General features: G+C 47.1%; 1 protein-coding gene across 2 annotated transcripts in view; it reads left to right on the top strand.

The window, feature by feature from the left end:
* The window catches only part of PLEKHO2 (pleckstrin homology domain containing O2), a 45,610-nt gene that overhangs the window by 6,410 nt on the left and 11,495 nt on the right, over window positions 1-27,705 (top strand). Inside the window, exons 2-4 of one of the 2 annotated variants that reach the window (XM_039492268.1) lie at window positions 4,416-4,568; window positions 13,157-13,273; window positions 25,980-26,084. In XM_039492268.1, the coding sequence (XP_039348202.1) occupies window positions 4,416-4,568; window positions 13,157-13,273; window positions 25,980-26,084 (375 nt within the window). Of the gene's footprint in view, window positions 1-4,415; window positions 4,569-13,156; window positions 13,274-25,979; window positions 26,085-27,705 lie in introns of those variants that run through there. The other variant, XM_039492269.1, reaches the window with a different exon arrangement.

The raw sequence follows: 27,705 nt of genomic DNA, 5'->3' as shown, positions 1-27,705 counted from the left end.
TTTTCTCCGTGGGTGCTCCAGCCCCGGAGCACCCACGGAGTCGGCGCCTATGCACATCATTCCCTGGGGACAGTATCACAGCCCCAGGCTTTATTTCCTTTGCCCCAGAAGCTGTTGGCACTGGGGAACCCTTCGGTCAAGTGTTCTGGCTCCACTGGGCCACGTGGACAGGGAGAGGGAGGTTGCGGTGCCAGCAGCCAGATGCCAACCCTCCATGTGGACGGCTCCTGCCGAGCCCCTGGGCGATGCGCACATCCTGGAAGTTCTGCACAGTTTCGAGGCGGAACCATACGTGGCTCATTCCATGGTATGGACCAGACTTGTGCCCCATAGCGATTGGAGGGGAAGCGCCACAAAGGGGTCCTTACAGGGATCCTCCTCCCTCGTATTCCCTCCTTGTGGATTTCAGCACGGAGGGATCAGTCTAACCCTAAAGAGGAAGTCCTGCTATGATAAAGGAGTACAGTGAATATCACTGAGCCTGAAACGTTAAAGAACGAGTGGCTCCACAGGGAGCGCACAGGATCAGGACCTGTCCTAAATGTAAGCCATGAAAGAGTACGGACTGCACCACTTGAACTCCAATTTCACTTTGCACATTCGCCTCTTCCAGTATAAGCTTGATCAGGAAAATGAACTAAAACATGAGCGGTAACAGGGCCGGGAGGTTTCTAGGAGTACAAATTAACAGCTTACGTTTTTATACCAAACATTTTTTATTTAAAACCACAGAAACAATAGGAATGGGGGAGTTTTCACTCTGCAGAGCTAAGTCAGAGGTCTATGACGTACATCCCTGGATGTATTTCCTGACAGCATGTCTGCTGTCTGATGGGTTAAGAGGGGATCATGCACGTTTTAATATTCTCTTGCAAAAAAACTGTTAGAACTCTGAGATTTCTGTAAAATTAAGCGCTTGGGACTGACAGATTCTCCTCCCAGTGTAAATCCAGAGTGGCTCCAGTGAACCCAGCAGAATTACACCAGTGTAAAACTGCTGTAAGTGAGATTAGAATCAGGCCCAGGGACCTATGAATGACATCGAAAGGCGACTCATTCAGGAAACCAGCATGTCTATATTTGTGCACTAGCTGATGTTTCCTGGCAGATCACAACAGAATACAACTTCCTGGCAACCTAAAAAGTTAGGTAAAACAAACGAACAAGAATTACAATACCACCTCATTTTCATGAAAAGCTTTGCATGTACTGCCATCCTATATTGCGGCATTTTCAATTGCTATTTAGCGTGACCCAACTATCACAGGTAAATCTTGCTATAAATACATGTCAAGATACACAATTTCTTAGTATTGACCTGCTCCAAAGCCATTCAAATTAATAGGAGCCGTTCCATTGACTTCAGTAGGCACTGGAATAAGGCCCTATATACACAACAACTCAGTCACTTTCTCCCCCTCTCTCTATTGGCGTGGCTGCCTTCCCTGCAGTTCCAATTCAAACAAATGGCAGCTGCAATCCAAGGGTGTGTTCATTGTGTGTCGGATGCATGGAAACAGATTCGTTACCAAGGCTCACATCATCTGACAGTGAACCTCACACTAAGTTTTTGGAACACCTCCTTCTACGCTAGCTCTATCTGTAATCAGTTCTGGGACTATCTGTTTTTGATCTCTGTCACTGCATTCTGCATTTCCTCATTTGAGGGGGGGGGGGGGGAAAGATGGCCAAGTTACAGTGACTTTGATGAACGTCTTTCCTACCAGAAGAGTTGCATTTCGTAACTAACCAGGACCATACTGGGATGCGTTGGGATTCTGCCTTCACATTGCATGCTAATTTAGCATTGCAAAGAAGACCGCAAAGCTTCCATGATTTTTCTTAGACGGAACAAGCCTCTTGTCCCAACACAGCTTGGAGGAAACTCAGCCTGTGTTTAAGGTGTCATTCTCCTGAAATACACTGGAGAATTCTGGGTCGGCTCCTGTTGCAGTCACGAGTTTGCTGATGTGCTGTTTACAGGGGAGTTGGCTCAGCTGAAGGTACAGTAAGGGATTCCAAATCTCTGCCTGTTCCTGCAGAAGAGACTCATAAAAGGGTCAGCGCTCCAACAGCAGCACAGATGAAACAGTGGGGAGCACTGGGGAAGGATGGATTCTGTTTGTGTGGAAGCCTCATCTTCCATTGCACTGGCTATTCAAGAGCGTGTCCTGAAGCTTAAAAAGAGCTTGTGCCTTAACTGTTTTGTATTTAAGGATGCTTTGCTGACCACAGACTCCCCCTCCTGGGTTTCTTTCTTCCATCTGAAAAGATTATTGGCACCAGATTCATGATTTAAAAAATAAACTGAAATGTGAGTAATTCATCCCCCCATTGTAAGTGGATCTGGAAAACGACGTGGCTCAAGAATGAAAAACTTGCGTTCCTTGTGACTTCCCTAACTTGTGATTCTCCTCCATGTGCTGCGGTCACAGCACCTGCAGCGAGCCCATGGCTGTGGGACCTGCCTCCTCCCCCAAATCCTGAGATTTTTGGAGACAATCCTGAGACCTTCAAAAATTCCACTTCCCTCAAACCTGAGATTAAGCAGGAATAGTTCTGGGTGGGGTACGTTGCTGTAACCTGTGTATGAACTCTTAGGACAAGTGACTGGGTTCTAAACCCACAGTCCTGATTCTGATATCACAGTGGTGGGAATCAGGAGTAACGTCACTGTGGTGAATGGAAGGCAGCACTTGTGTATGGGAGATGAGAATCAGGCTCTGGAGCTCTGGAGCAGAGCAGATCTGTGTCTGATAAACCCATGCAGCCAGCAGTTGTCTGTGAGCATCTGCGTGTCTAAGTAGTGTCTCATGCTGATGGAAACTAAGACCAGCCTGGGGAGTAAGTGAAAAAGGTCTATTATTGTAGCAGCAGGGACTAGAGAATGGAAACTGATTTGCCCACCAGTGTTTTGTTAAACGCCAAGGCACTGAAACAAAGCAGGGCTGCACAGCCAACACTTGGACATTGATTTTGCTCTTTTACAGTCTCTGCTCCTTTGCACGTACTCACAACCCCCTTCTTCCCTTTTCAATGCCAGGACTCAGGCTGACACGGAGGTTTCCCTAGCGCCACCTTCCCTAAAGCAGGGTATTGTCTTTGCAGCATATTCCACTGGGCACTGGCCCAGGGAGAGTGCACAACCCCAGCCCCACGGAGGGCTTCCATGATGTCAGGGAGATAGCTGGCCTTCCGCCCCTTCCCTGTGGGCCAGGGGAGATGTGTGTGCAGTGGTGCCCTCAGGATGATCCAGGCCCTAGCATCCGCGCCAGCACTGAATTGGAGGTTTGGAAAAGGTGGCTGTGGAGAGGCAAAGACTGTCAGTTAGATGAAGATGGGACGGGTGAGGGGGACACAGAAAACAGCTTGCAACCGCTATAAATGTCTCAAATAAAAGGAACTGTTGCTTTAAACTTCCTTCTTTTCCTGCTAGTCCTTTCCACTCAAGTTAAAATCAGCACGCTACAGAAGTTAGTCTGAATGTAGGGACTGAGCTGGTGTGAGGATCAACAGAGTGGAGAGAGCTAGGCCCTTGTTCCTGGTTCAGCCTAGCCCTGTTAATACGCAAGTCTCCGAATGCCGGACTCAGCATTACAGAGGGGCCCAGAATTCTCCAGGTCACAGCAGTGCAGCCCACAGCAGACAGCATCATGTGTATGGAAGAAACGGCCAAGCTTCCGGGAGAAAAACTGGGCCTGGAGAAACTGCCTAAGAGCAGCTCTGGGCTGGATCCTGGGAGCTGCGGCATTGACCACAATGGGAGTAGGAGTAAGCCCAGGAGATTCTCCGGGTTTCCTAGAGTGGGTTAGGCACAGAGCGGAGTCGAACTCCAGCCAACAACATCTTGAGATGTGGGTGCAGGGAGCCCCTGTGACCGTGGGAATTTAAAAAGGGGCCCAGGAGAGCAGCGATAAGGAAAACCCCAGCAGTGCAGCTACGCCACTGTGCTGAAAGTGTGGAGAGCGCCCCCGGGGGGCTAACAAGAGGCAGCCTTAGCTTCTGCCAGCTCCCTCCTGAGGCATTGGTTCTGGAGTCCATTCCGCCGAGCCGCTCCCCGAAGTGGAAGCTGCATGAGGGGACCCTGCCCGAGTTGTCCTTTCCCTGCAAGGTGAAAGCCTGACCCCGACCTTTTTCTTCAGAGTTAGTGAACGGTGGGGTGTGAATGTCCCTGGCCAGATTGTGACTCCTGGTGAGACACATGCGTGGCAAAGAGGACCTGCCAAGCTCGAACAAAGGGATTGTAAGAGCACATGTGGGCCCTACGTCGTGCCAGTGGCCTCAGTGCAGGGGGTGGGGGGCCCAGCACCTCTCCTCTGCAGGCCCTTTGGAATACGTAGCTACTGCTGCCTAGGTCTGAAAAGTGCAACTGACAGTAATCTTCCTTCCCTTTGCTTTTTGTGGTGTCTTTGCAGGGTGTGAAAGAAGAGGTCACGGAGAAACCAAAACGTGCTCCGACTGCAGACAAAGCTGGCTGGATTAAGAAAAGCAGTGGAGGGCTTTTGGGATTATGGAAAGATCGTTACATCCTGTTATGTAAAACGCAGCTACTGGTGTATGAAGATGAGGTACGGTTTGCTCAGGCTTTCCTGAATAAGGGCCCTATCCTGCATGGTGTGGAATGGGATCAGGCCCTTAGTCGACATTGGATGTTTGTCCTTCACCCTTTCCTCCAGTTCATTTAGTCCCATTCAGTTTGTCAAGAAAAATCCTGGAAGGTTAAATGCAATAGAGAGGAGACAGATGGTGCATTTTAGAGTATACTCTACATTATAAATATTTGCACTCATAACAAGAAACTGCCAATGCTATTGCCAAATTTGGAAAAAAAGAGATTCTGTAAGAAATGGAGCAGATTATCAATTTGGGAGCAGTGGGAAGGAGAGTGGGACATGGATTTTTTTTGCTGTTTAAATTATAAAACTGAATTGCAACAGGCTGACTTCCCACCTGCTACTCAAGTGAATGACACAGCCTTGCAGCTGTTTGGCAGCCTTCAAATGTCTGGCCTGCAACGTTTCAAGCTCTTCAGGGTTTCACTTACCCATTCATGGGCGTGGAGTGTGTTTGTGAGCATTTGTAATGGTCCTTAAATGCAGACACAAGGCAGATTTTACTTGGCTTTTCCCTTCTATTTGATCAAAAGCAGGACTAAACTGCATTGGAGTAGGACCCGTTTCTTCAGCCTTACTCCTGGGAGCCCTTCTACGCACTTCGCTGGGATTACTTACATGTGAAAAGTTAGCGAGCCAGGCTCTAGTTTAATACTCTTTTCAATCAACCGAGAAGTAAGAGCCAAATGAAATCTTACTCGCATCTGCATTCAGTGAGGATTATAAATGCATGAAAATATAGTGCCCAGTCCTGCAGGGCTTCAATGAGACTGCATGCATGAGTAACAATTTCTAGGATCAGGCTCCATGATTTCAATGGTATTTCCTGCGTGAGCAAGATTTTGCAGGACCAGGCCCAGAAGTGTGAGAAAATTGTAATGCAAAGCACGTAAATAAAGTTTGTGTGTTCTGTGTCAGAGCCACCAGAATGGGGAAATATTTCACCAGTTACATTATTGTGATGATTTGAGGAAGAGCAAAATACTTTTGGTTCTCTCTTCCCCCCCACACACAATGTGCTACCTGATGGAGAAGGTTTGACACAAATCAGTCAAGTCAAATGCCACTGGGTGGCCCCCCGGCAATCGCCATTGCCCCTTTGAGGCCATTTGTTCTGAGCAGAGCCGGCCAGAGAATGGAAATCCCCCCGTGCAAAAAAATTACATGTTTTTCAAAGATTGTTCATCCCAAACTGGGACCCAAAGTCAAAAATGCAAGATAATTCATGGGAAGGGATTTCCTGAAAAACTCCCATTTTGAGAGAACTAAACCCAAATTTTTTGGCTTGCTGGAGGCCGAGTACCCCCATTTTCTGCCTACCTCCCAAGTCTTGCTGCAGTCCCCCCGAAAGGCTCTTGGCAGCTTCACTCTCTCCCTGCGGACAGAAAGGGAAATTGCCAGGAGCCTTCCAGGAGGGCAGCTGGGGGAGCCTGATGGAAAAATCAAAAGTTGTTCAGCAAAATCAAAATTTTCCCATGCGAAAAGGGCATTTTCCACCAGAAATCCATCCTGATGGGAAACTTCCAGATAGGTCTGAAACTGCCAGCACCATGAAGTGCTTTTATGAGCATTTAAACGAGGAGTCGAAATAAAACGCTCGACAGCCGCCAGAGAGTTAGGCACAAGTTTATTAGCTTGGGTGTAGGGGGAGTAACTAGACCTGCGGCGCTGTGGCAAGACACGGGACCAATCCTGTAAATTACTGGGTCTCTTCTGCGAGCTGCCAAGTACCCGGACGGCTGTAGATTCCAGCTGAAGTTTCAAGTGCTCAGAATCACACAGATTCAGGGCTGTAAAGAAGACATGGGCTTCTAAAAGGGGACACCTTTGAAAACTAGATATATTGAGGTTTTTATCTTCACAGAAGGAAATGAGGCATTTTAAAGTCAGATTAATCTCCACAGACGTTCAGGGGAAGGAAAACCCCTAGTCATTTAAGGAGGTATTTTATTTTCTCAACAGGGGAAAAAGGACATTTATAACAACCAGGCACAATATTTTCTGGCTGTGGTAACATCCTGTAATAAATTGCATCAGTAACCTTGGTTAACGGGCTTCTCCCACTATTGGAAATACAGGGCCATGGTAATATCTATAAAATGGGATATATTGAAGAAGGGTATCTTAGGAGTGGAAATTCTATGAAGTTACGTGGTAGTGTAATAAGACAGCATATGCTTGTGCAGATTTGCTGCCGGGGTACTGAAGGAAATGGCTCTTTTTAGTGAGGCACTTATAAAAAGGTCCCCATCCCTGTAATATCTGAGTCACTTAATGTCTTCATCCCCGCAGCAACCCAGCAAGGTAGGCAAGTGGTATTAGCTCCATTTTACAGAGAGAGAACTGAGTCCCAGAGAAATGAAAATTATTTGCTCAAGATCGCACAAGAAGTCTGTGGCACAGGGGGAACTGATCTGCTGCTGCTCAGTGCCCAACCTGAAGCCCATGGCCATCCTACATCCCTTTCCAGTATCTCTCGCTGCAGGCCTAAAGAGGAATACAGCTTCCGTTGCTCTTTTGAGAATCAAATCATTTTAAATGGAATTGCTTGTGCTTTTGAAAGGTTGGGGTTAATAGCAGAGGAAGCGAAGGCCTCTCCGTACACGCAGGCCAGGTATAGCCTGCGCAACATGATAGTGCATGGTTCCATCCTAATGTGTCCCAAGCCTGACCCGAAGGGGTGAGATGGGAGGTCAGCTTCAAAGGCCTCTCTGCTGAGACTCCTGGCAAGGGTAGGGTTTTAGGATAGGCATGGCTGTCTATGAAGCAGTGGACCAGGCCCCACCAGTTCACTGGACCTCAACCAGTGACCAAGAGGCAAAAGGCAACACATCCTTCTACCAGCCTCCCAACCTATCCAACCCTTCATGAATCGGTGTCAGGAGAGGGCCAGGTTTTCTAAGGCTGGCCCCTAACAGTTGCTTCATTTGTAGGTCCAAATGCCACTCTTGTTTTTCTGAGTGCACAAGTGTGCAAGCTGTACATGGAAACATTCGTGTGTACAAAGTTTGTGCATACACAAGTGGAGGCAAAGCTAAGAGCAGCTGAAAATCTAGCCACATCATATTGTGTCACTGAAAAATATAGCATAAGACTAGCACAAATACTGTGTTAGCATCATTTGTGGTTATCTTCTATTGATTGAGATTTGGCAGCTAGGACTTGCCAGTCCACTTTGAAACACAGTCATCATCTCTTAGCCAGGCTTTAGGGTTGTTTTAAAGGGTAGCTGTCTTCCCAAGCCAAACGGTAATTGGCTACCAGCAGATGGTTGGTGAAAATCTCAGGTACCTTTAATATGTTTCAAACTTCTTTCAGTTGATGTGGTATGAAGTTAGGTGTATTTCCTATATCCCATTTTGGCTTCATCTACATTACCCCACACCCTAACCTCCACATGAACTCAGACTGTGCTACCTGAGATACATTTATAGTATGTATGTTGCATACATAACAACCGTAACTTTGCCTGCACACAAACCCATACAATACATACACGTACGTGGCACTCACATTTTCAGGGAGCTGCTCAGATATTACAATGATAAACATGGTATAAAAGCATATATAGAATAGAATAGAGTTGTTATGAAATAATAATTCTGCCCGTCTTCAAGAGAAATGTGTATCTTGGCCAGAATGAAAATGAAACTCAGAGAATTACGAAGGATATCTGAAGAACAAAGACTCCTGTACAGAAGGAGGTTAAACATATAAGTTGGTGCAGTCCCAGTACAAATTTGACAGTATCACTCACTCTTGAAATTACCTCTGATCCTTTTTTGTGCAAAGTAACAGAACTAATGTAAACAGTTGGTTAGTTATGTTATTAAATGTATATCACTTAAGGCATCAAGGAACATAATCTAGCTTGTAAAGAACAGGACTGGAGGTCAGGGCATCTGGATTCTATCTCTGGTTCTGCAATACACTTCCTGTGTGACCTTGGTCAAGTGCTTACCATCTCTGCCTGCATTTCCTCCATTTGTAAAGTGGAGATAACGCATTCCCTACTTCAAGGCTTAATTAATTAAATTACTTGGAGATCCGCAGAAACGGAAATTATTATTACAGCCAATCTAGACGTATACTCAGTGGATAGCCACAAATAGCACATTTGGAGCTGGTCAAACATTTTCAATCAAAACTTTTTTTAAAAATGGAAAATGGCATTTTCAGGTTGATGAAAATTTTTATGCAAAGTGACAACTTTCATAGAAAATACTTGATTATTATGTTAGAAAATCATAAAATTAAATCCCCCCAAATTTTGTCATTTTTAGGGTTTCAGCAATTTTCAGTCAAATATTCTTGACTGCCAAACACAACAAAATTTCAGTTTTGGGTTTTTCAACAAACATTAGAAATGTTGTGTGTGGCGGGGGAGCCTTCCATTTTTCACCTAGCTGTACCCACATGATTTTTAAACAATCAATGCTTTGAATACATGTATTAATATGTAAAAGTGTCCTAGTATGAATAACTTTCTGCCTAAGGCCCCAATCCAGCAAAGCACTTAAAGTTACATGTGTGCTTAAGCAGTCAGCAGTCAAGTTGTCTACTATCTGAATAATCAATGAATTTATTTTTGTGCTTCAAGTTACACATATGCTTAATTGCTTTCTTGCATCAGGGTTTTAAGTGTCTTATTAATGCCGCTAACCCTAGCCCATGCAAAAGTGGGGGGAGGGGTAGCTCAGTGGTTTGAGCATTGGCCTACTAAACCCAGGGTTGTAAGTTCAATCCTTGAGGGGGTCATTTAGCGCTTTGGGGCAAAAATCTGTCTGGGGATTGGTCCTGCTTTAAGCAGGGGGTTGGACTAGATGACCTCCCAAGGTCCCTTCCAACCCTGATATTCTATGATTGTCTATGAAAAATCATCCTCTAACACATGTCAAGCAAAAGGAGGAGTGAATAAATTTCACCCTCCCACTGTCACCTCTCAACAGTTATGTGTAATGCTCCTGGACCAATAGCTGAACAGTATTTGAAATGTCATGGGACACCCCCAAACAGCTGTGCTACAATATAAAGGGAAACCCTTGACTGCAGACTAAGGCAGCTGCTGAATTAAAACTTTATATCTTAGTACGACACAAAATGATTTTTGTAACTCCCCTGTGACACGAGAGAAAACCAGAACCCAAGCAGGTGTGGGGCAGACTGACAAGTCCCATTTATAAGAGCAGGTCTCCAGAGCTGGCTGACCCTGAAAGGTGCTGAGCGTATATCACTGCCACAAGGTCCTAGGGACATGCTGGCACTCAGCACATCTCAGTCAGGCCCTTCAGTTCTGGATTTCTGCTGTGGACGTTAGATAGGTAGGATCTCCTTGTGACCTGGCTGGGCAGAGAAGAAAGGGCAACCCCTTGCCATTGGTAAACTGTCACATTTACACACACAAGTCACATTAAGACACAGTCCAAGCCTAGAATCTTCCTTGGCCTCTGGTATAGGCTTTCCTCCTTCATATTGGTCCAGGCCACCCTTTTCTCCCCCTCTCTAGAGGGGGTAATTTCTTGGGAAACTCCCGTTTCTGAAATCCCCTCTCCCCCCGGGGGTATGGCCTAGAAATCAGGCCTGTGCCCTAGGACAGGGCCTGTACACAGAGTGTCAGCCGTTGCGCAGGCCTCTGTGTCCCCCGTCGGTACTGCGCCGGAGGCAGAAGTGTCGTCACTTATTCCCTGGCTGTGCCTAAGCCCCAACTCCTCCCCCCAGGAAAATAGTGAAGGTTAAATGCTGCAGTGACCAGCTTCGGACGGGGGAGGGGGGTGATGTCCATTGTAGAGCTTCTGGTCCCTCATCTGCCATGCCTTCCGCTCTCCCAAAACCATCAGAGCCACCAACTATTCTTAAAAAGAACAGGAGTACTTGTGGCACCTTAGAGACTAACACATTTATTTGAGCATAAGCTTTTGTGGGCTAAAGCCCACTTCATCAGATGCATGCAGTGGAAAATACAGTAGGAAGAGATATATACACACACACATATACACACACAGAGAACATGAAAAAATGGGTGTTGCCATACTAACTATAACAAGAGTAATTAATTAAGATGAGCTGTTATCAGCAGGAGAAAAAAAAATTTGTAGTGATAATCAGGATGGCCCATTTCCAACAGTTGACAAGAAGGTGTGAGTAACAGTAGGGGAAAATTAGCACAGGGAAATAGGTTTTACGTTGTGTAATGACCCATCCACTCCCAGTCTTTAGACAGGAGAAGGGCTTCTGTGGGATCTGCGGGAGGGTGCTTGTCAAAGCCTTTAGGCAGGAAAGAAGGGGTGGAGGGCTGAGGAGGATTAAATGGCCCTTAGAAACATGCAGCAAGCACAGCTGCTGGCACAGAGGAGAGCCGGACCTACTGCCAACAGGCTTTTTGAGGGAACTGCCCCACAAAGCTCTGCCAATCCACCTTGGTCCTCACCCACCACAGACTTGCACAGAGAGGCGACTAACTGGGTGGCAATTTTATGATGTGGGCAACTCGCCTCTAACAACCAAGCTGAGATCACCCAGCATATAGGCACATGTGTTTGACCTCACTCTTCCTCTGTCATTTGCTGGCTTGTAGGGATTATTAAATGTTCTATTTCCATCCCTTACATGTTTGTAATTATATGGCAAGGAAAGGCCGCGTGAGCCCTGTGTCAGAATGCATCCCATCTACACAGAAGGCTTGATCCAGTGCTTAATTTGTGCCAGGGTTTGCCAGGGCTGAGTCCCGGCACCTCTAGGCGTGGCAGTTCATAGCCCCAGCACCTCTGGGCTTGCTGCATCAGTTTTGAATGTACAAAAAATTGCTTGAGCCCTGACACCATTTTCATTACAAATTAAGCACTGACTTGATCCCGCATTTTTGGAGTGAGTTGGTTTCAGTGTGAGCAGGAGCTGCACATCAGACACTGATGCAAATGCTCCCAGTTCTCCTCTCACACTCCCCTCCTCTGTTTAAAATGGAAATAAATGCTACTTTAATTACAAAAAATCCAAACCTAAGTTAAGTCCAGGCACCTTCGCGTTGCCCGCACCCTGCTCTGCATCCCAGCACTGCAGCTGGGGCTTCCTCTGCAAATATAATGCAATGAAAGAAATTGCAACACAGACAGAGCTGGCCCCCGTGACTTAAATGTCGGATGGTAAACCAAGGAAATTCCCCTCAGCTCACTTCCTTGTGCCTGTTCCCTGCCTCTAACTGTTCAGTGACTTCCTGGCTAGGACATGCAGCCCACAGCCTACACTCCTCCTCTGCACTGTTTCCGTGGTGTTTGCTAATCATTGACAGAGGCAGGTCTGAGCCACAAAGCTTGGAGCGGAGACTGAGCCCACAATTTGGGGGTGCTCATAGCTGGAGTTTTAGTGTGCGACAGACAGGGCCTGATCCCTACCTTCCATAAAGTCCATGGGAGTTGGCAGCTGAGTCCCAGTCAGAGCCTATGTCTTAGCGGAACACCCCTTGGTTCACATCTCAGAGACCTCTGTGTTGCTTCTTCTCTCTCTCCCCTCCTGTGAATGTCCTGATGCGCTGCCTCCAGAGGCTGCTGTGTGCCACTTATGTGGCTTCAGAGATTAATATGTATGAACACTGAGCTAATTGCGACCTCTTCCAGGCAGGGACCCACCCCCCAGCTCTGTGTTTGTACAGCACCTCGCACAGTTGGGCCCAAATGAGATTGACACCTCTGTGATATAAATACATAATAATATCCCCTGTGTGTTACACTGTGTTCCCTACCGAATGGACCAGTTGAAAACGATGCTGTTTCTGTGTAACTACACTGAACCAGGACAACGTGTGCATGAAATTTTAGCTATGTCATTTGGAAGAATGGGCCGAGTGGGTCTGACTGAAAACATCATGGACTTCAGTGGCATTACCCTAGGGATGGCTAGGCCCAAGCAAGGCACTGGCAGTGGTAGTGCTGCTTTCTTTGTAAGAAAATAATTCTGTTTTGACAGCCCAAACTTGCAGACAGAAAAAAATGTGCTTAAACAACCTACGGCCGTCACTGACCTTGTTCTTATTGAGGGGAAAGGGGACCCAAGCCCACAGCACAAGAGATCCTGGAGATCTGGATTGTTGTCCCTGTTCTGCCAGACTCCTTGTGTGATCCTGAGTACTCATGGTCTGTGCCTCAGTTTTCCCACATGTAAAACAGGGATAACATTTACCTAACGCACTGGAGGACTGCGAGGCTAAGTTAAGGCTTGTAAAGCACTTTGAGATTGTGATAGAAAGCACTACAGAAGCACTAAGTTTTGTCAGTTCTGCTCAGAGCAACAAGAGTCATGCGAGCTAACGCCTCTACTGAATGCCATACAGCCTTTACAGCAGCGGATTTTCTTCCATGAGGCATTTGCCTGAGTTAGGGAGGCTTGCTGCCTGCATAACTATAATTGCACATGGATTGTTTTAAAGGAGAAAGAGCATTGGGGAGACATAAAGGTGGGATGAAGCTGTGGAGGTTGTTGGTATGCATTTGATTTAGAGGTATCATGTTACAGATAAAGGTTTTCTTTCCCCTTCTCCCCCCGCACTGCAGGAGGAACAGAAATGCTTAGAAACGGTGGAACTGGAGAACTATGAGAAGTGCCAGGATTTGCGTGCTCTCTTGAAAAGGAAAAACCGTTTCATTTTAATTCGATCCCCGGGTAAGAAGGTAGGATTATCCTTCTCTTCCCCTTAAACTCCACTGCCTACTGAAGTATCTATGCCTAGACACCTAAGGGCACCAGAATTCTCATTCTGATTTTGCAGTGATTTACAGTAATTTGAACTGGCTAATATGTGTATCTATCATCACTGCCCTGGCCTGTCCCTCCATCTGGGCTCTGCTGTGTCTCATAGATCCTAGTCTGCTAACAAACAAGGGCGATTCTCCCTTTAATGAAATACAGACCTGTGCTTTTGGAGTGGGAGGCTCTGAGGTTCATCCCCAATGCAGCAGGGATTTTCTGAGCAGCAAAGGAACAACCATAAAGTGGCTATGAACTCTTTACCAGTGGTGGGGAGGATGAAATGCCCTATTGTCATGGGGCAGCAAGAGGGGGGAGGAATTCTGTCTTCACAGCTACTTTCCCTCCGGAGAAGTGTTTCCTCATTAAATTTTCAGCTTCAGAGAGTTCTGTCCTTCTGTCACAGATACTGTTTCATCAGTGGAGAATGAAAAAACCTGCTTCTTTCTGCACCCATCTGTTCTCCCCTGGGTCCTGATTTAGGACAGCACTTAAGTTAAACATGTACTCGAGTCCCATTGAAGTCAGCAAGTATTATATGGGAAAGAGTATGGCTGAGTGGCTAGATCATTGGACAGGGACTCCAGTGACCTGGGTCCTATTCCTGGCTCTGACCTTCTGTATGACTTTGGGCAAGTCGTGTCTACCCCCCTGTGCCTCAGTTTCCCCTTGTGTAAAATGGGAGTAGTGATACCGATCTCCTTGGATAGCTAGTGTTATTTTAGGAAATCCCCCAAACTCTAGCACCTTGGGTTTCTGGGTCACCATTTGGTTCCACCCAAAACCTAAAATCAGTGCAGGAGTCAAAATGCCTTTATAAATGTACTATAGCACTGAGCCACAGCGTCAAACCCTGCTTGCCTCGCTCGCCCACGCAGCCTCGCGACTTTCAACGGAACACTGTTGTGAGCTAGGAGAGCAGGATTGTGCCCCTAGTTTTGACAGCCGTGTGTCATAAACAACTCAGCTAGCCATTTTGTCCCTAACGTCTGAGTCATCAGAATTCTCTGAACCCTGCAGTGTGTTTATTTGATTTATGAGGAGTGACTGTTTTACAGCACTGCTCGCTACTGGTTCTGCTTGGGGGTTTACCATAATTCCCTAGTTACAGGCTGCATAGTTAGACATCTTTATGGGATAGAACTTTGCAGTCACAGAAATGTAGGGCTGGAAGGGACCTTCAGAGGCCAACTCCAGCCCCCTGCGTTGAGGCAGGACCAAGTACACCTAAACCATCCCTGACAAGCGTTTGTCCAAACTGTTCTTACACACCTCCAGTGATGGGAATATCACAACCTCCCTTGGAAACCTACTCCAGAAAGTAGCTATCCTTAGAGTTAGGAAGTTTTTCCTAATAGCTAACCTAAATCTCCCTTGCTGGAGATTAAGCCCATTACTTGTCCTCCCTTCAGCAGGGCCGGATTAACCTTTTGTGGGCCCTGGTGCCAAACATATTTGTGGGCCCCTATGTAGTCACTGTGGGCTCCGAGTGTGGGCCTGGTGGGGCAGTGCCGTTGGTGCCATAGCAAACCCGGTACTGAACCTCAGAGACATTTTTCATTTTGATCACACACCTCTCCATGACTATCTGCATTGCCATACACAGCTCCCTCAGCCCCCAGTATTTCTTATTGAGCTGTACACCCACGTGGGTTTACCAGTGTCCACAGTGAGCAGAACTTTCATAGAGATCAAGGAAACTCCCCACAGATTTATCTCCTTCCTCATTCAGACCTTCTCTAGCCATGTCTCCAGTACCCACCCCCCCATGTCACCAGTCACCGCATGTGGTCCTAGTCTCAGCTCAGAGTTCCACAGCCAGCAGATACCTGATCAGTTCTGACAGATCCCCCCCTCAGCACCCATCCTGCCATGTGAGCAAGCCACCTGCAAACACCGTTTCCCCAAAGTGAGGACTTAGCCGTTGGGAATCTGAAGACACCAGCCTCTCTCCCTCTGCTCCCATCTACATGCTAGTCTGCTACCTGGTCACCACCACCTCTCCCCAGGCTTGTTTCCTTTCTACTTTGGACATCACAACCAGCTGGAAGCTCCCTCTGCAAGCCTGACCTGCTTCCTCCTTCCCTGCTCTCCTTGACATTCCTTTCCTACTGGTGACCTCTGTTCCTTGAGGTGAACTCCAGTGTCTTTATCTGCTCTAGCTTAATAGCCCCCCGTAGTCACAGAGCCACTTGTAGCTTCTCTGGCTACAGCCATGGGGCCAGTTCCCAGAGGCCAGCCTTAGCCAGCTGCAGCTACTAGCCGCAGGAGGGGTGGCAATGCCAGGGCTGAGCTTGCTTGAACCTTGCAACGGCAGCACTAGGGACACTAAATCCTCAGCGCTGGCCCTAGGCAGCTGCAGACTCTGGAGAACAGTTGATCATGGTCCTCTTTATAACAGCCATTAACATATCTGAAGACTGTTAACTGAGGGGGAACCTGTCTTCTTTTCTCAGGACTAAACATGCCCAGGGTTTTTTTAAACTTTTCCTCCTATCTCAAGTTTTCTAAACCTTTGATCCCTTTTGTTGCTCTCCTCTGGACTCTCCCCAATTTATCCACATTTCCTAAAGCGTGTCACCCAGAATTGCACACCGTATTCCAACAAAGGCCTCACCAGTGCCGAGTATAATGGGCAATTACTTCCTGTGTCTTACATATCACACTCCTGTTAAAACACCCCATAAATAAATTAGCCTTTTTTGCAAGTGCATCACATTGTTAACACATATTCAATTTGTGATCCACTATAACCTTTTCACCAGTACTACCACTTAGTTATTCCCCATTGGGTAGGTGTGGGCTGGGGGTGCAGGCTCTGGGGTGGGGCTGGGGATGAAGGGTTTAGGGTGCAGGAAGAGGTTCCGGATTGGGGGGGTAGTGGCTCAGGGCTGGGGCAGGGGATTGGGACACGAGGTTGGGGCGCAGACTTACATATGGCGGCTCCTGGTCAGCAGTGCAGCCGGGGTGCAGAGGCAGGCTTTGCGCCTGTCCTGGCACCATGGACCACGCTGTGCCTGAAGCGGCCAGCAGCAGCTCCGGCTCCGGCTCCTCAGCAGAGGCGCACAAGCAGCTCAGCGTGGCTCTTGCCCACAGGCACTGCCCACCCCACCCCCCAGCTCCCATGGGACAGTTCCTGGCCAATGCGAGTGTGGAGCTGGTACTTGGGGTAGGGGCAGCGTGCAGAGCCCAGTGGCCCCTCTGCCTTGGAGCTGGACCCACTGCTGGCCACTTGCGGGGCGCAGCGCAGTGTCAGAACTGGTAGGCATTAGCCTGCCTTAGCTGGGCAGCACCACTGACAGGACTTTTAATGTCCCAGTCGGCGGTGCTGACCCAGAGCCTCACATGCTACGACCCAATACTGGGTTGCAACCCGAACTTTGAAAAAAGCTGCTCTAGGAGCTTACAAATTGATTACTTAATAATTTGTTCCAGTATCTTTGTTGTTGTTGTTGTTGTTGCACCGCAATATCTCACTTCTGATTTTTCTTCTGATTCATATTATTTTTTGCCTAAGACTGAGAACATGTCACTGAATTATGATGTCTCCTCCTAGTTCAGATCTGACAGGCTGGGGCAGGGGGATTGATCAAAACAAATTCATTTCTACAAGGATTTCTGCATCCAAAAATGTCAGCATCTCAGCTCTGCATATTTTACCTGAATGAGGACTATTCAGTCACTGTAGGGTTTTTTGAGCACACTCAGGTTTCAGTTAGTATTATTATTACAGTAATGCTGAGAAGTCTCAACTGAGTTCAGGGCATAATTGTGTTAACTGCTGCACAAACACATAGAGACAAGCCCTTCCGCTAAGAGCCTGCGCCCTGACCAGACCAAGGAGGAGAAAGGAAGTAACCTTATACTCATTTTGCAGATGGGAAGTGGAGATAGAGATTCAGTGACTTGCCTAAGGTCACACAGGAACTCTGTGGCAGAGCTGGGCTCCTAAGCTCCACACCAGAGCTGTAACCACAAGACCAGCCTTCCTCTCTTATTCATGGGGTTTCTTGCAGTGTGACTAAAAATGAATAGCAACTTAATCTAGTATTTTAGGTCCTATGAGCCTAACCACACAAGGCACCATGCACAGCCTGCTACGCGCCAAGCACCCACAGCTCCAGTCGCTGGGTCCCATTAGATACTTTGGGCTATTCATTTTTAAGCCGAACTCCCAGCTGCAGTGAATGGAGATAAGTCTGCTTAGAAATGACAGGCCCAATAGGAACTTAGTGTACGTTGCTTAGATAGTAAATGATCAAATCCTGCTCAGCTTACTCATGCAAGGAGCGGCATACGTTTCAGCGGCACTACGCACATACATATGGGCACAAGATGTGACCCCAGATGATTTCCACTCCCCCAACCCACCCCTGAAGGTTAACTTCACCTTTTCAAAGCACTGGCCCCATGACAGCCACCCCCCGTTCCACTGCCCTGTATAATACCAGGCCCCTCTGTGACGTTATTGACATGAATGTGACCAAACCCATCACCATTCATGTCAGTAATGTCACACCCTCATTAAACGGAGACCCAGAGAGAGACCACTTGTTAATAACACCATTTTGATACATGAAAAGTTCACTGTCTGTAGCGTTTTTTTTCCCCCTTTGGCTGTGACCCTTGGGAGGGTGTTGACACACAACGTACTTTCACAGATGTCAGAACAGACTTCCTTGAGCAGGCCAATGTACACAACTGTTGTCCTGCTGTTTTGAAATTGCAGCTGTGGCGATATTTATCAACAAAACATTTTCCATTTGGGAGCCTTGCTGCCATCCACTGTATGTGCAGCAGTTGGAAATCACACACCTCGTTATCTGGATCTCTGCACTCTTCAGGCCTAGCTGCCTTTTCTTGGCCACACTTGCTGATGGTGGTCTAAATGAGTGTAAAAAGTTTGCTGAGATGCTGAGTTTATGGGAGCTGTGGGCTCTTGGCCCCACTGAAAAAACAACAACAGGGCACTTTTATTTAGATGTATAAATATGGGGTTTTGTGCTGAAGTATAGGGACCCACAATTGAAAATTTTGGCCATGGTATCTGCAAACAGCAAATATGGGAATACTACCCAAGATGCTCAGTTCCCTGTACAGACCATCCATAGTGTGCTACGGTACAGTACTTGCTGTAAACATCTATCACGGATCTATGGCAGGGGTAGGTAACCTATGGCACGCGTGCCGAAGGCGGCATGCGAGCTGAATTTCAGCGGCACTCACACTGCCCAGGTCCTGGCCACCGGTCCGGGGGGCTCTGCATTTTAATTTAATTTTAAAAGAAGCTTCTTAAACATTTTAAAAACCTTATTTACTTTACATACAACAATAGTTTAGTTATATATTATAGACTTAGAGAAAGAGACCTTCTAAAAACGTTAAAATGTATGACTGGCACGTGAAACCTTAAATTAGAGTGAATAAATGAAGACTCGGCACAGCACTTCTGAAAGGTTGCTTACCCCTGATCTATATCATCATGAAGTATCTATCAATTAAAAAAACCTGTGTGTTTTGTCCTGGTTTTAGAGACACACTTACAGTACCTGCTAGAGATAGCCTCTTACCAAAATAGCTCCGGTTTTATTTGCCCTAGTCTCTAGGACGGAGGCTGTGTTATTCTGGGAGACTGTTTGAGCATAGACATTTTCATGCAGCCTTTACTCTTGTCTTGCTCTGTTGTTGGTTTACTTACGAACACGGAACTGAAACAAAGTCTAATTAAAGAGAAGTGAGTACAGCACTTTGCTGAAGACTTGAGACCAGGGGAAAGAAAGGTGGAAGCATGCGAAGAATTTGTTCTGTTTATCACTCTTCAAATGAGTCAATCCACGCTCATCAGTTAAATTAAGCAAGTGATATAGAACTGAGCCTCTAACTGAGGACAATAACCTTGGAAATCTCTGGGCCAAATGTACTGGTGTAAAATTTGTCTGGTGCAGGTCACTCAGAAAGGGAATCCACAAGGCAGTAACTTGCACCAGTTTAGCATTCAGTGGTTGTTAAAGCCTGCAGAGAGAGAGAGTGTGTGTAAATGAGGAGTGAGGGATGTAGCAAGAAAAGCACCTAGCAAAGACTCAGGGCTTGGCTATACTTGCAGATGTGCAGCGCTGGGAGTTACAGCTGTCTTCGTACAGCTGTGTAGGGAAAGCGCTGGAGTGTGGCCACATTTGCAGCATTTGCAGCAGTGTTGGGAGTGGTGCATTATGGGCAGCTATCCCAGTGCTTTTCAAAAGAGGGGGGTGGGGTGGAGTGTGACAGGAAGTGTGGGGGAGAGAGAGAGAGAGAGGATTTTTGGAGCCGACACTGTGTCAGCTCCCTGCCTTGCAAATTCTGACCATTTCCCCGATGCCTCATTCACTCTTAAATGCAAACAGCCTCCAGACCAGATAAGCAGCTGCTCCAACGGACTCCCTTTCCCCCTCTCCCCCTCCCCGCCGTGCTGTTTCTCTCCTAAAGCAAACACTAGCTGTAGACATTCATCCCCCTGCCTGCCTCATTCACAGCAAACAGGAGCTGTGTTTGTTTTTTAGATAAGCAGCTCCGGGAGCCCCGAGTTCACAACAAAACAAAGAGAGGCATCAAAACAAAGAGTTCTTTAGTTAAAAGCATTATGGGAAAATTCTGCTGGAGGCCAATTACAGCGCTTTTGGTGGCCACACTGGCGGACCAGCGCTGCATCACCAGCACTGCAATAGTTATACCCGCGGCAGAGCAGGGGTACAGCCAGCGCTGCAGCCAGGGAGATGCAGCGCTGTATGTGCCTTGCAAGTGTGGACGGTGTGTAATTTGCAGCGCTGTAAACCCACCACCAGCGCTGCAACTCTCCAGTGTAGCCAAGCCCTCAGCAACTGTTTCAGGTGATGTCACTCCATTCCCAACACAGCCAGGCTCCAATGCAGCCCAGGCATAAATGGGTGGAAATTCCCAGTGACTTTGCTGAACTCCAGTTCACTTCAATGGGGACTACATACCTGTGTATGCCAGGAGCTGAATTTGGAGCCCACCACAAGTTACCAGACTTTGCCACTTACACCTGATTTCTGATGGACTTGCACCAGTATATGCATCCTACCTGAGTTTGACACAGATACTGCTCTGCATCCAGCAGCTGAGAAATACAACACTCCTCTCATGAGCCATCCATTCTGATTCCACTTTTCACCTGAAGACATAATCTGACAGGGACCAGGATTCGTGGCAGAAACAGGGAGGGAGAGGATTTCTTGCAGGTCCTATGAACTGGATGCATGTCCCCATCCCGCTCCTAAATGGAAAGCCAGGCAGGTGTGGCTAGGAGGCACTTCTAGTGCTTACTGGACGAACTATGTGGGGGAGGAGACAAATGGGATCGTATTGAGAGATGCCTCTTCATTTTACGGCTGAGAATGAACCGTATGTGAACCTCTTTTAGCCCATTGTATCAAGTCAGTGATTCAGCATGAACAGGCTGGCCTGGGCCCTCCTCTGAGTTCAGTTATAGTAAATTGCATAGCCCTATTCATTGCTTGCAGTGGTCACTATTGCATCAGATTTAACCATAACGGCTTTTACTAGAACACCAGGACTTTGTTTATATCATGACTCACTCTCAGCTGGCTTAGGGAACAGGAGAGCAAATTTATCATCCAGCTCATTGTCCTTTGGCTGTACGTTTGGGCTGCTGAATTTTTCTGCCTTCGACAGTTCTGAGCAGAAGGTCAGGCTATGTGCTACATATCTGCCATTATAAACCTACTCATGGATGGTCTGTGTCTGCTCAGTGTCTCTCCTGCGCTTCTTTAATATTCAGATTGGGAATATCTATACCAGAAAACATACAAAGAAAAGCAACTCTGTTTACTGTTCCTAGGTTCCACTTTAAAGTCTGTGGTAACCTGAGCAAGACTAGTTTATAGACCCTTCTTGGGAGTGGGGGTGTGTGTGTTCAGATTTGGGTCTAAATCTTCCAGGATCGCTCTTGTATCTCCTCTTACGCTACTTTCAAAACACATGCTTTGCAGAGTGATTCTCCACATCAAAAATGGCTGGCTGCAGCTTCTCTTTAAGTCCATCAGCAGCATGTCTCTCCCTCAGTCAAGGCTACGTCCTTGACAGTACAACATAGCTTAGACTGCAGAGCCACAGTGAGGGTGTTCTGAGCAAGGATTTTCATTAAGAAAAGATGCCCCGGGCAGCCCATCCTCTTCTCTCTGCCTGTGATAGTCAGCCTTTAACTTCGCCCATTGAAAACAGAGTTGTCTGGAACTCTGCTTCCCTGCGCAGAGAATGCTTAGGTACAGATCCCAAAAGTGGTGACCATCTTCAGCATAAGGGGATAGGGGAGGGATTTTACTTGTGCAGGGTCCATTAAGCCCACATTGCCTGTGAAAATACTTAACACCTACACAGCACTGTGCCTGTTCAGCCAATAAATAACCTTCAGGTGTAAGGTAACGGTGGTATCCCCATTTTCTAATGGGGAAATAGAGTCAGTTCCCGCCACATGGCTGTTTGCATTAAGTAACCAAGGTTGTTCCGTGTATCAAGACTTACGGAGTGGATGGAAGGCTAGTATAAGTGGCTAAAATTCTGCCCTCGAAATTCCACAAGAAGGCCTATGAGGTGAAGAAAAGACCAAAGGACGTGCACAGTATCATCTGTGCACCCCAAATGTGTTGGTAGCGAGGATTAATGGCATTTTGGGGTGGGCAGAATTATTGCAAGTATTTTTACTTTTAAATACTTGCCACTTTTATGCAAGGATCTCAAAATGCTTTACAGATATTAGGGTGAAATTCACTGCGTACAAAGGGCCAGTCCAAGGCCCAGACATCACTCAGCTCCCCAGAATAGGGCTCAAGTGGGACCAAGACCCTTCGGCGTGCTGGTCTCTGGTCACCAGTTAATGAATTTAGCCTTAATCCCCCTGTGAATACCTGGGTTTTAAGGCCAAAAGGGACTATTGTGATCATTTAATCTGCCCTCCTACATAACAAGTCACAGGACTCCCCTGAACAAGTCGATGGCAGAACTGTCTCTGACTCCTAGTCCAGTGTGCTACGCACAGGAGCACAAAGCTGGGCCTGCCACACAACCCCCATTTTACAGATCGGGGGACACTTAGCTCAGAGCACGATTTGTCCCAGGTTACACAGCCGGTCTCTGGCAGAGCTGGGGAGAGAACATAGTTACATGCCAGAGGGACACCTCAGCTTCTCCTTAACGATGAACCGTCCCCGGAGCCTTTGCTCAGCCCTGCCACACAATCACAGACTGACACCAACACTTCGTCACGCTCCACTCTCAGAGGCCCAGGGGCTTTGTCAGGGACCCAGAAATGAGGCACATAAAGTGGCAACAGAGGAAGAAGCTTGAAATTGGGATCCTTTCCTTGAACAATGTGTCCAGAGTTCTCTGTACTCCCGGTGTAAGCTGCCAGGTCTTTGCCAGGCAGCCCAACAGCTGAGCTGTGCACAAGGAAATCTTTCTCACAGGCTTTTCTAATTGCTTAAGAGCAAAACTGTTTCCAAACAAAGAGGATTTTAAGCACACACAAAAACCAGGCCCTTTGGGGGCTAAAACAAACCCAGCCTGGCACAGGGTTTTGGAGACTTGCTCTCTTCCTTAGGTTCCCTGGTTAGTGTGACCTCTGGGCCTCCCGGACAGGGAGTGGTTTGTATAAAGCTCAGGCCCTTACCTCTTAATCAAGCTATTCGGGAGCATCTCCGCCTCATCTCCCCACCTTTTCCACTGGTTCTCATGTAGGAAGCAGGACATTCTAGGAAGGATTAATTCCCTTTTCGCTATGCTGAAGTTAAGGGTCTCCTGCCCCGTTACAGTCACCTTCCTGGCCTTGGTTAATGATTTAAAGACATTTAAAGTGATGGTTTGCGTGGGACTGAGGCGAATTAGAAACCAAGGCCAGCGACATCCCATCCCTCCTAATGAAGGGCATCTGCAGAGAGAAAGGAAGATAACCGAGTGGTTAACGCTCAGGAGAGGGAAGGCGGAGGCCTGGCTTCTAAGCCTGTCAGCCTTCCTGCAATGTTGAACATTTTGGCCCTGGTGATCTGCTTAGACAGAGGTTGCCTGTTGATTGTCACCTAAATAAAAGGGACTTGGTCTTCAGAGAACCCATCCCTCCAGTTAACATCTGTGCAAGTGGTGGGTGCTCAGAATATCAAACCCCTTGTAGGAGTCGGTAGCCCTGCCTATTAAAGATGCCTGACACTTCTTCCCATTACAAGACCCTGTTTTCAGCCGCTTATAATTTGGCCAAACTTCAACTGTTTGGGCTCACACTTCCCAGGCCAGTGTCTGCTTTAGGCTGAATTTTTCTGGAAAATTTTGGCCAAAACAGTTCAGCTATTTCCAAGAATGAGACTAAGGTTTGCCATTGTTAAAATTCTGCTAACCTTTCCTTGCACCCCCAGGCTTTGAAACAGGGAGACTGAGGTCAGGGCACCTAAGTTCTGTTCCCAGCTCTGCTGTGTTAGACAAAGTCAATTAACCTCTCTGCCTTAGTTTCCCTCTCTGTATGCTTGAGGAAACTTATTTCATTAGCTAACAGATCCCTGTCAGGAAGCTTTTCCAGATATCCGCCTAAATTTTTCCTCTCTTAATTTCACTCCATTGCTCCTAATAGAAGTAAAAGCCAGCGATGGAGAATACCCATTAGGTCATTTCATTGTTGCCCAACTGAGAAACTTGAGTAATTCCCCCAGAAATGGATAACTGTGTCATCATTTTAGTTAAATTCCAATGTCTGAATGCACAAGAGGATGTTACATTTGCCAATGGCCAAGGCCATTCTTTTGAACAAATGCACTGTTTCAGAACAGGCCTTGGGAGAATTTCCACGCCATTCACTTGTACCTATTGCCAAGAATTGTCTTAGTCAGGTTCAGAGATAAGTAGAAAAGAGATATTTATCATGCAGTGATCACAAAACACTGAACTTTCTGGCATGGACATTTATCAGAGACCATCCAGTTAAGCACAGAGTTCAGACTCTTGTAGGGTGACCAGATGTCCCGATTTTATAGGGACAGTCTCGATTTTTGGGGCTTTTTCTTATATAGGCTCCTATTACCTCCCACCCCATCCCAATTTTTCACACTTGCTGTCTAGTCACCCTAGACTCTTGGAAGTCCGTTGTTTATTCATTCACTAGTGCAGGGGTCGGCAACCTTTCAGAAGTGATGTGCCGAGTCTTCATTTATTCACTCTGATTTAAGGTTTCGCATGCCAGTAATACATTTTAACGTTTTTAGAAGGTCTCTTTCTAGACGTCTATAATATATAACTAAACTACTATTGTTGTATGTAAAGTAAATAAGGTTTTTAAAATGTTTAAGAAGCTTCATTTAAAATTAAATTAAAATGCAGAGCATTGGCCAGGACCCGGGCAGTGTGAGTGCCACTGAAATTCAGCTCGCGTGCCGCCTTCAGCATGCATGCCATAGGTTGCCTACCCCTGCACTAGAGAGATTACATCCCACCTAAAATTTCCTTCAGGGAATGCTGCCTGGGGTTTATCAAGGCAGAACACCAGGAAATCCCAGCTGGTTGGGAAATTGGGTCTCCCAGTGCAGAAAATTTTGATTAAAATGAAAAAAAAATAGTTGTCATTGAAATTTTCCATGGAAAAGTTTGACCTTTCAGTGAAAAATCAAAAATTGAAATATATAAATGCTGCCATGGTGCAGCATGGAAGTTGTAGTTTATGTGCTTTGTCATTCTTCTCTATAGACTGGGCTCCCAGGTCAAACTGCATCTCCCATGATGCACCATAGGCTCAGGGGGTGGTGAGCAGAACAGTTGCATCGGGAGTCCCTGGATCCCCTGCACAGTCCGAAGGAATGGGTTCTGTGCTGGGGATCACATGCTCCTCTCCAGGCTTCAGCACAGCCTCTGTCCGGCTATAGCAGTGGATCCTGTCTGTATCTGGTACTACAGTCTCAGAGCTGCTGAGTCCCTGCTCCGTCAGGGTGGAAAGGGGAGATTTTATGGCAGGTGGATCCGTGTTGCTTTGCCAGTTTATCCTTCTGAATCCTCACATCCGGTGACTCAGGTGAGCGCTCCCCACTGCCCTGCAAGCCTATCTGTGCTTTGCTGAGCCAAGCTGTGCGTACCCTGGTGCAGAGTCCTAGAATCCTGCCCTATGCAGCACCACTGCGCAAGAGCAAACAGAGTCTGTTCCTCACGTTGATCTCTGCCTGCAGTGTGTGTGGGAAGTTGGATATATGGCATCTTATTGAACCTAACACCACAACATGAGCATGAGTTGCTCATTCGGGCAAGTCCCCTACACACAGAGTCCATCCATTCCCTAAGTAAACAGCCATCTGTTGCTCCAGGAACATTTCATCACTCTTTGCAGGAGGAAGAAACTGTCACCCGCTTTATTAATTTAATTGCTAGTTGCAAAAATAAAAACTATAGCAACAAACCATCCAGCATAACAAAGGTTTGTTGATTGCGGCTGCGGAGTGAAGCCATTGCCAAAGTGCAAAGGAATGTCTAGTTTAAACACAGGCTCAGCTGGATAGCGAGTTTAATACACTAATGATGTATAGGCTACTTCTCTGTCCTTGGCAAGTAACGTTAAGATGAAAACATCTCTCTACATCTCTCATCTTGCAGGTCCATAATATCAAATTTCAGGGTCAGAATGCGGAAGAGAAAGAATCATGGATGAAAGCCCTGAATGAAGGGATCAGCAGAGCCAAAAATAAAATACTTGATGAGGTAAGATAAATGGGTTTCAAGCTGTATGCGTTTGTGTGTCAGCCCTCATTCACTACTGTCTAGAGGGGCAGTGAACCCCCACACCTCCCGCACCCCCTAGCTTCATGGGCATTCCAGCTCCAGGTCCAGATTGTGCACCTGGAGTCCAAAACTGCCGTTAGCAGATTCAGATTATAGCTACACTCCTGAGCTTGTGGCCAGGTGTCACATTAGCCTATCTCTCCCTTCCTTCCTTTGCTCGAGCCTCCTGAATACTAAGCAACAACAAAGGTTAGAGCAAAAAAGAAAAAACTCTTGTGGCCAGATTCAGAGGTGGAGAGAGGAGAAGTGAGTTACGTTCCCTTATGCTGAGTTACACCAGGCAAAGCTTAGTCACGGCCGCTTGAATTTCAGAGCCAGAACATGTAAGAAGTTAAAGTAGCGGCTGGTTCACACCTTCTCATGTCCTGCAGCTAGTTGCTTTTCTCCTCTCTTCTGGCCCTGTAGTATGTGTGTTACACAGACTACTTAAGACTCAGTGAGCCAAATTCAGAAGAGCAGTGTGTGGAAAGTGATGGGGGCATGTTATGTTGTTAAATGGGTTAGACTCTGATTTGACATCACGTACATGCAGAGGGGCCTGGAAGGTGTAGGTGGGTGGGTGTGACCTCAAGTTAGAGTCTCTCTAGACTCCCCCGGAATTTGCCCCTTGGAGTGGGATAACAGTGCTGTGTCTTTTCCTCTCTAACAACATACCTGTAAATGCGGAACATGTACGTTTCGGCAGCATTTTATAGAAGCCTCTCTGGGATAACATGTATAGAATCCACCACCCACTAAGCTGGGCGTTTCCCATAGACGTCATTTGCCCCCCTGCCTCCACTGTAATGTTGGGACTCTCCAGGAGGACAAAAAAAGGGGAGTAGAGGAAATTGCTGACACAGTGGGGTTGGCCTGAGCTGCATAAGCAACTAAGAGCCTGGTCCAGAGCCCATTGAAGTCAGTGGGAGATGTTCTGATGACTCCAGAGGGCTTTGGATCAGGCCCTAAGTTAATCCACTGGAATCTCTGTCTACCCCTGTGGAAGGAACTTGGGCACTGGAGCTGCTGCAGCTCGGAATTTGCCAAGGAGATACTCTTCCCCGTGGAAGGACTTTCCTTCCCCTCAGCCCCGTGGCTCTCTGCACACAGCCTGGATACTGCACTAGTAGATCTGGACATGCCTGTAATCTGACACAGAGTCCACCAGCTTTTCACGCTGCCTGGAGAGACGTCTAGTGGAAAGTTACTCCACACGCCGTTAGCGCTACCATTTGGCAACACGTCACCAAGAGCTGCCTGAGGCTGTGCCGGAGAGGTTGCAAAGAAGCTGCCTCCCCCCAACACGGCTCCGAAACGCCCCCCAGATCTAGACATTCAGGCAAAGGAACTAAAACCACACAGCATAAGATTTGACATGGAGCTAACCTCAATCCCTTACCAGGAAGGGCAGTATCTACTATGCAGTAGTAGGAAGTGCATAAACTCCATCAAGCTAAGGAGAAGCCACCACGAAGGGAATGAAGCCACCATGAAGAAATGAGTAGGGGGAACTTGGAGACTAAGAAACCAGGAAGATCTGATTAGTGAAAAACAGGCCAGG

The sequence above is a fragment of the Mauremys reevesii genome, linkage group 10 (assembly GCF_016161935.1).
Source record: "Mauremys reevesii isolate NIE-2019 linkage group 10, ASM1616193v1, whole genome shotgun sequence".
NCBI classification, from domain to species: domain Eukaryota; kingdom Metazoa; phylum Chordata; order Testudines; family Geoemydidae; genus Mauremys; species Mauremys reevesii.
Note: the sequence above shows the minus strand (reverse complement) of the source record. Positions and strands in the feature narration are given on the sequence as shown.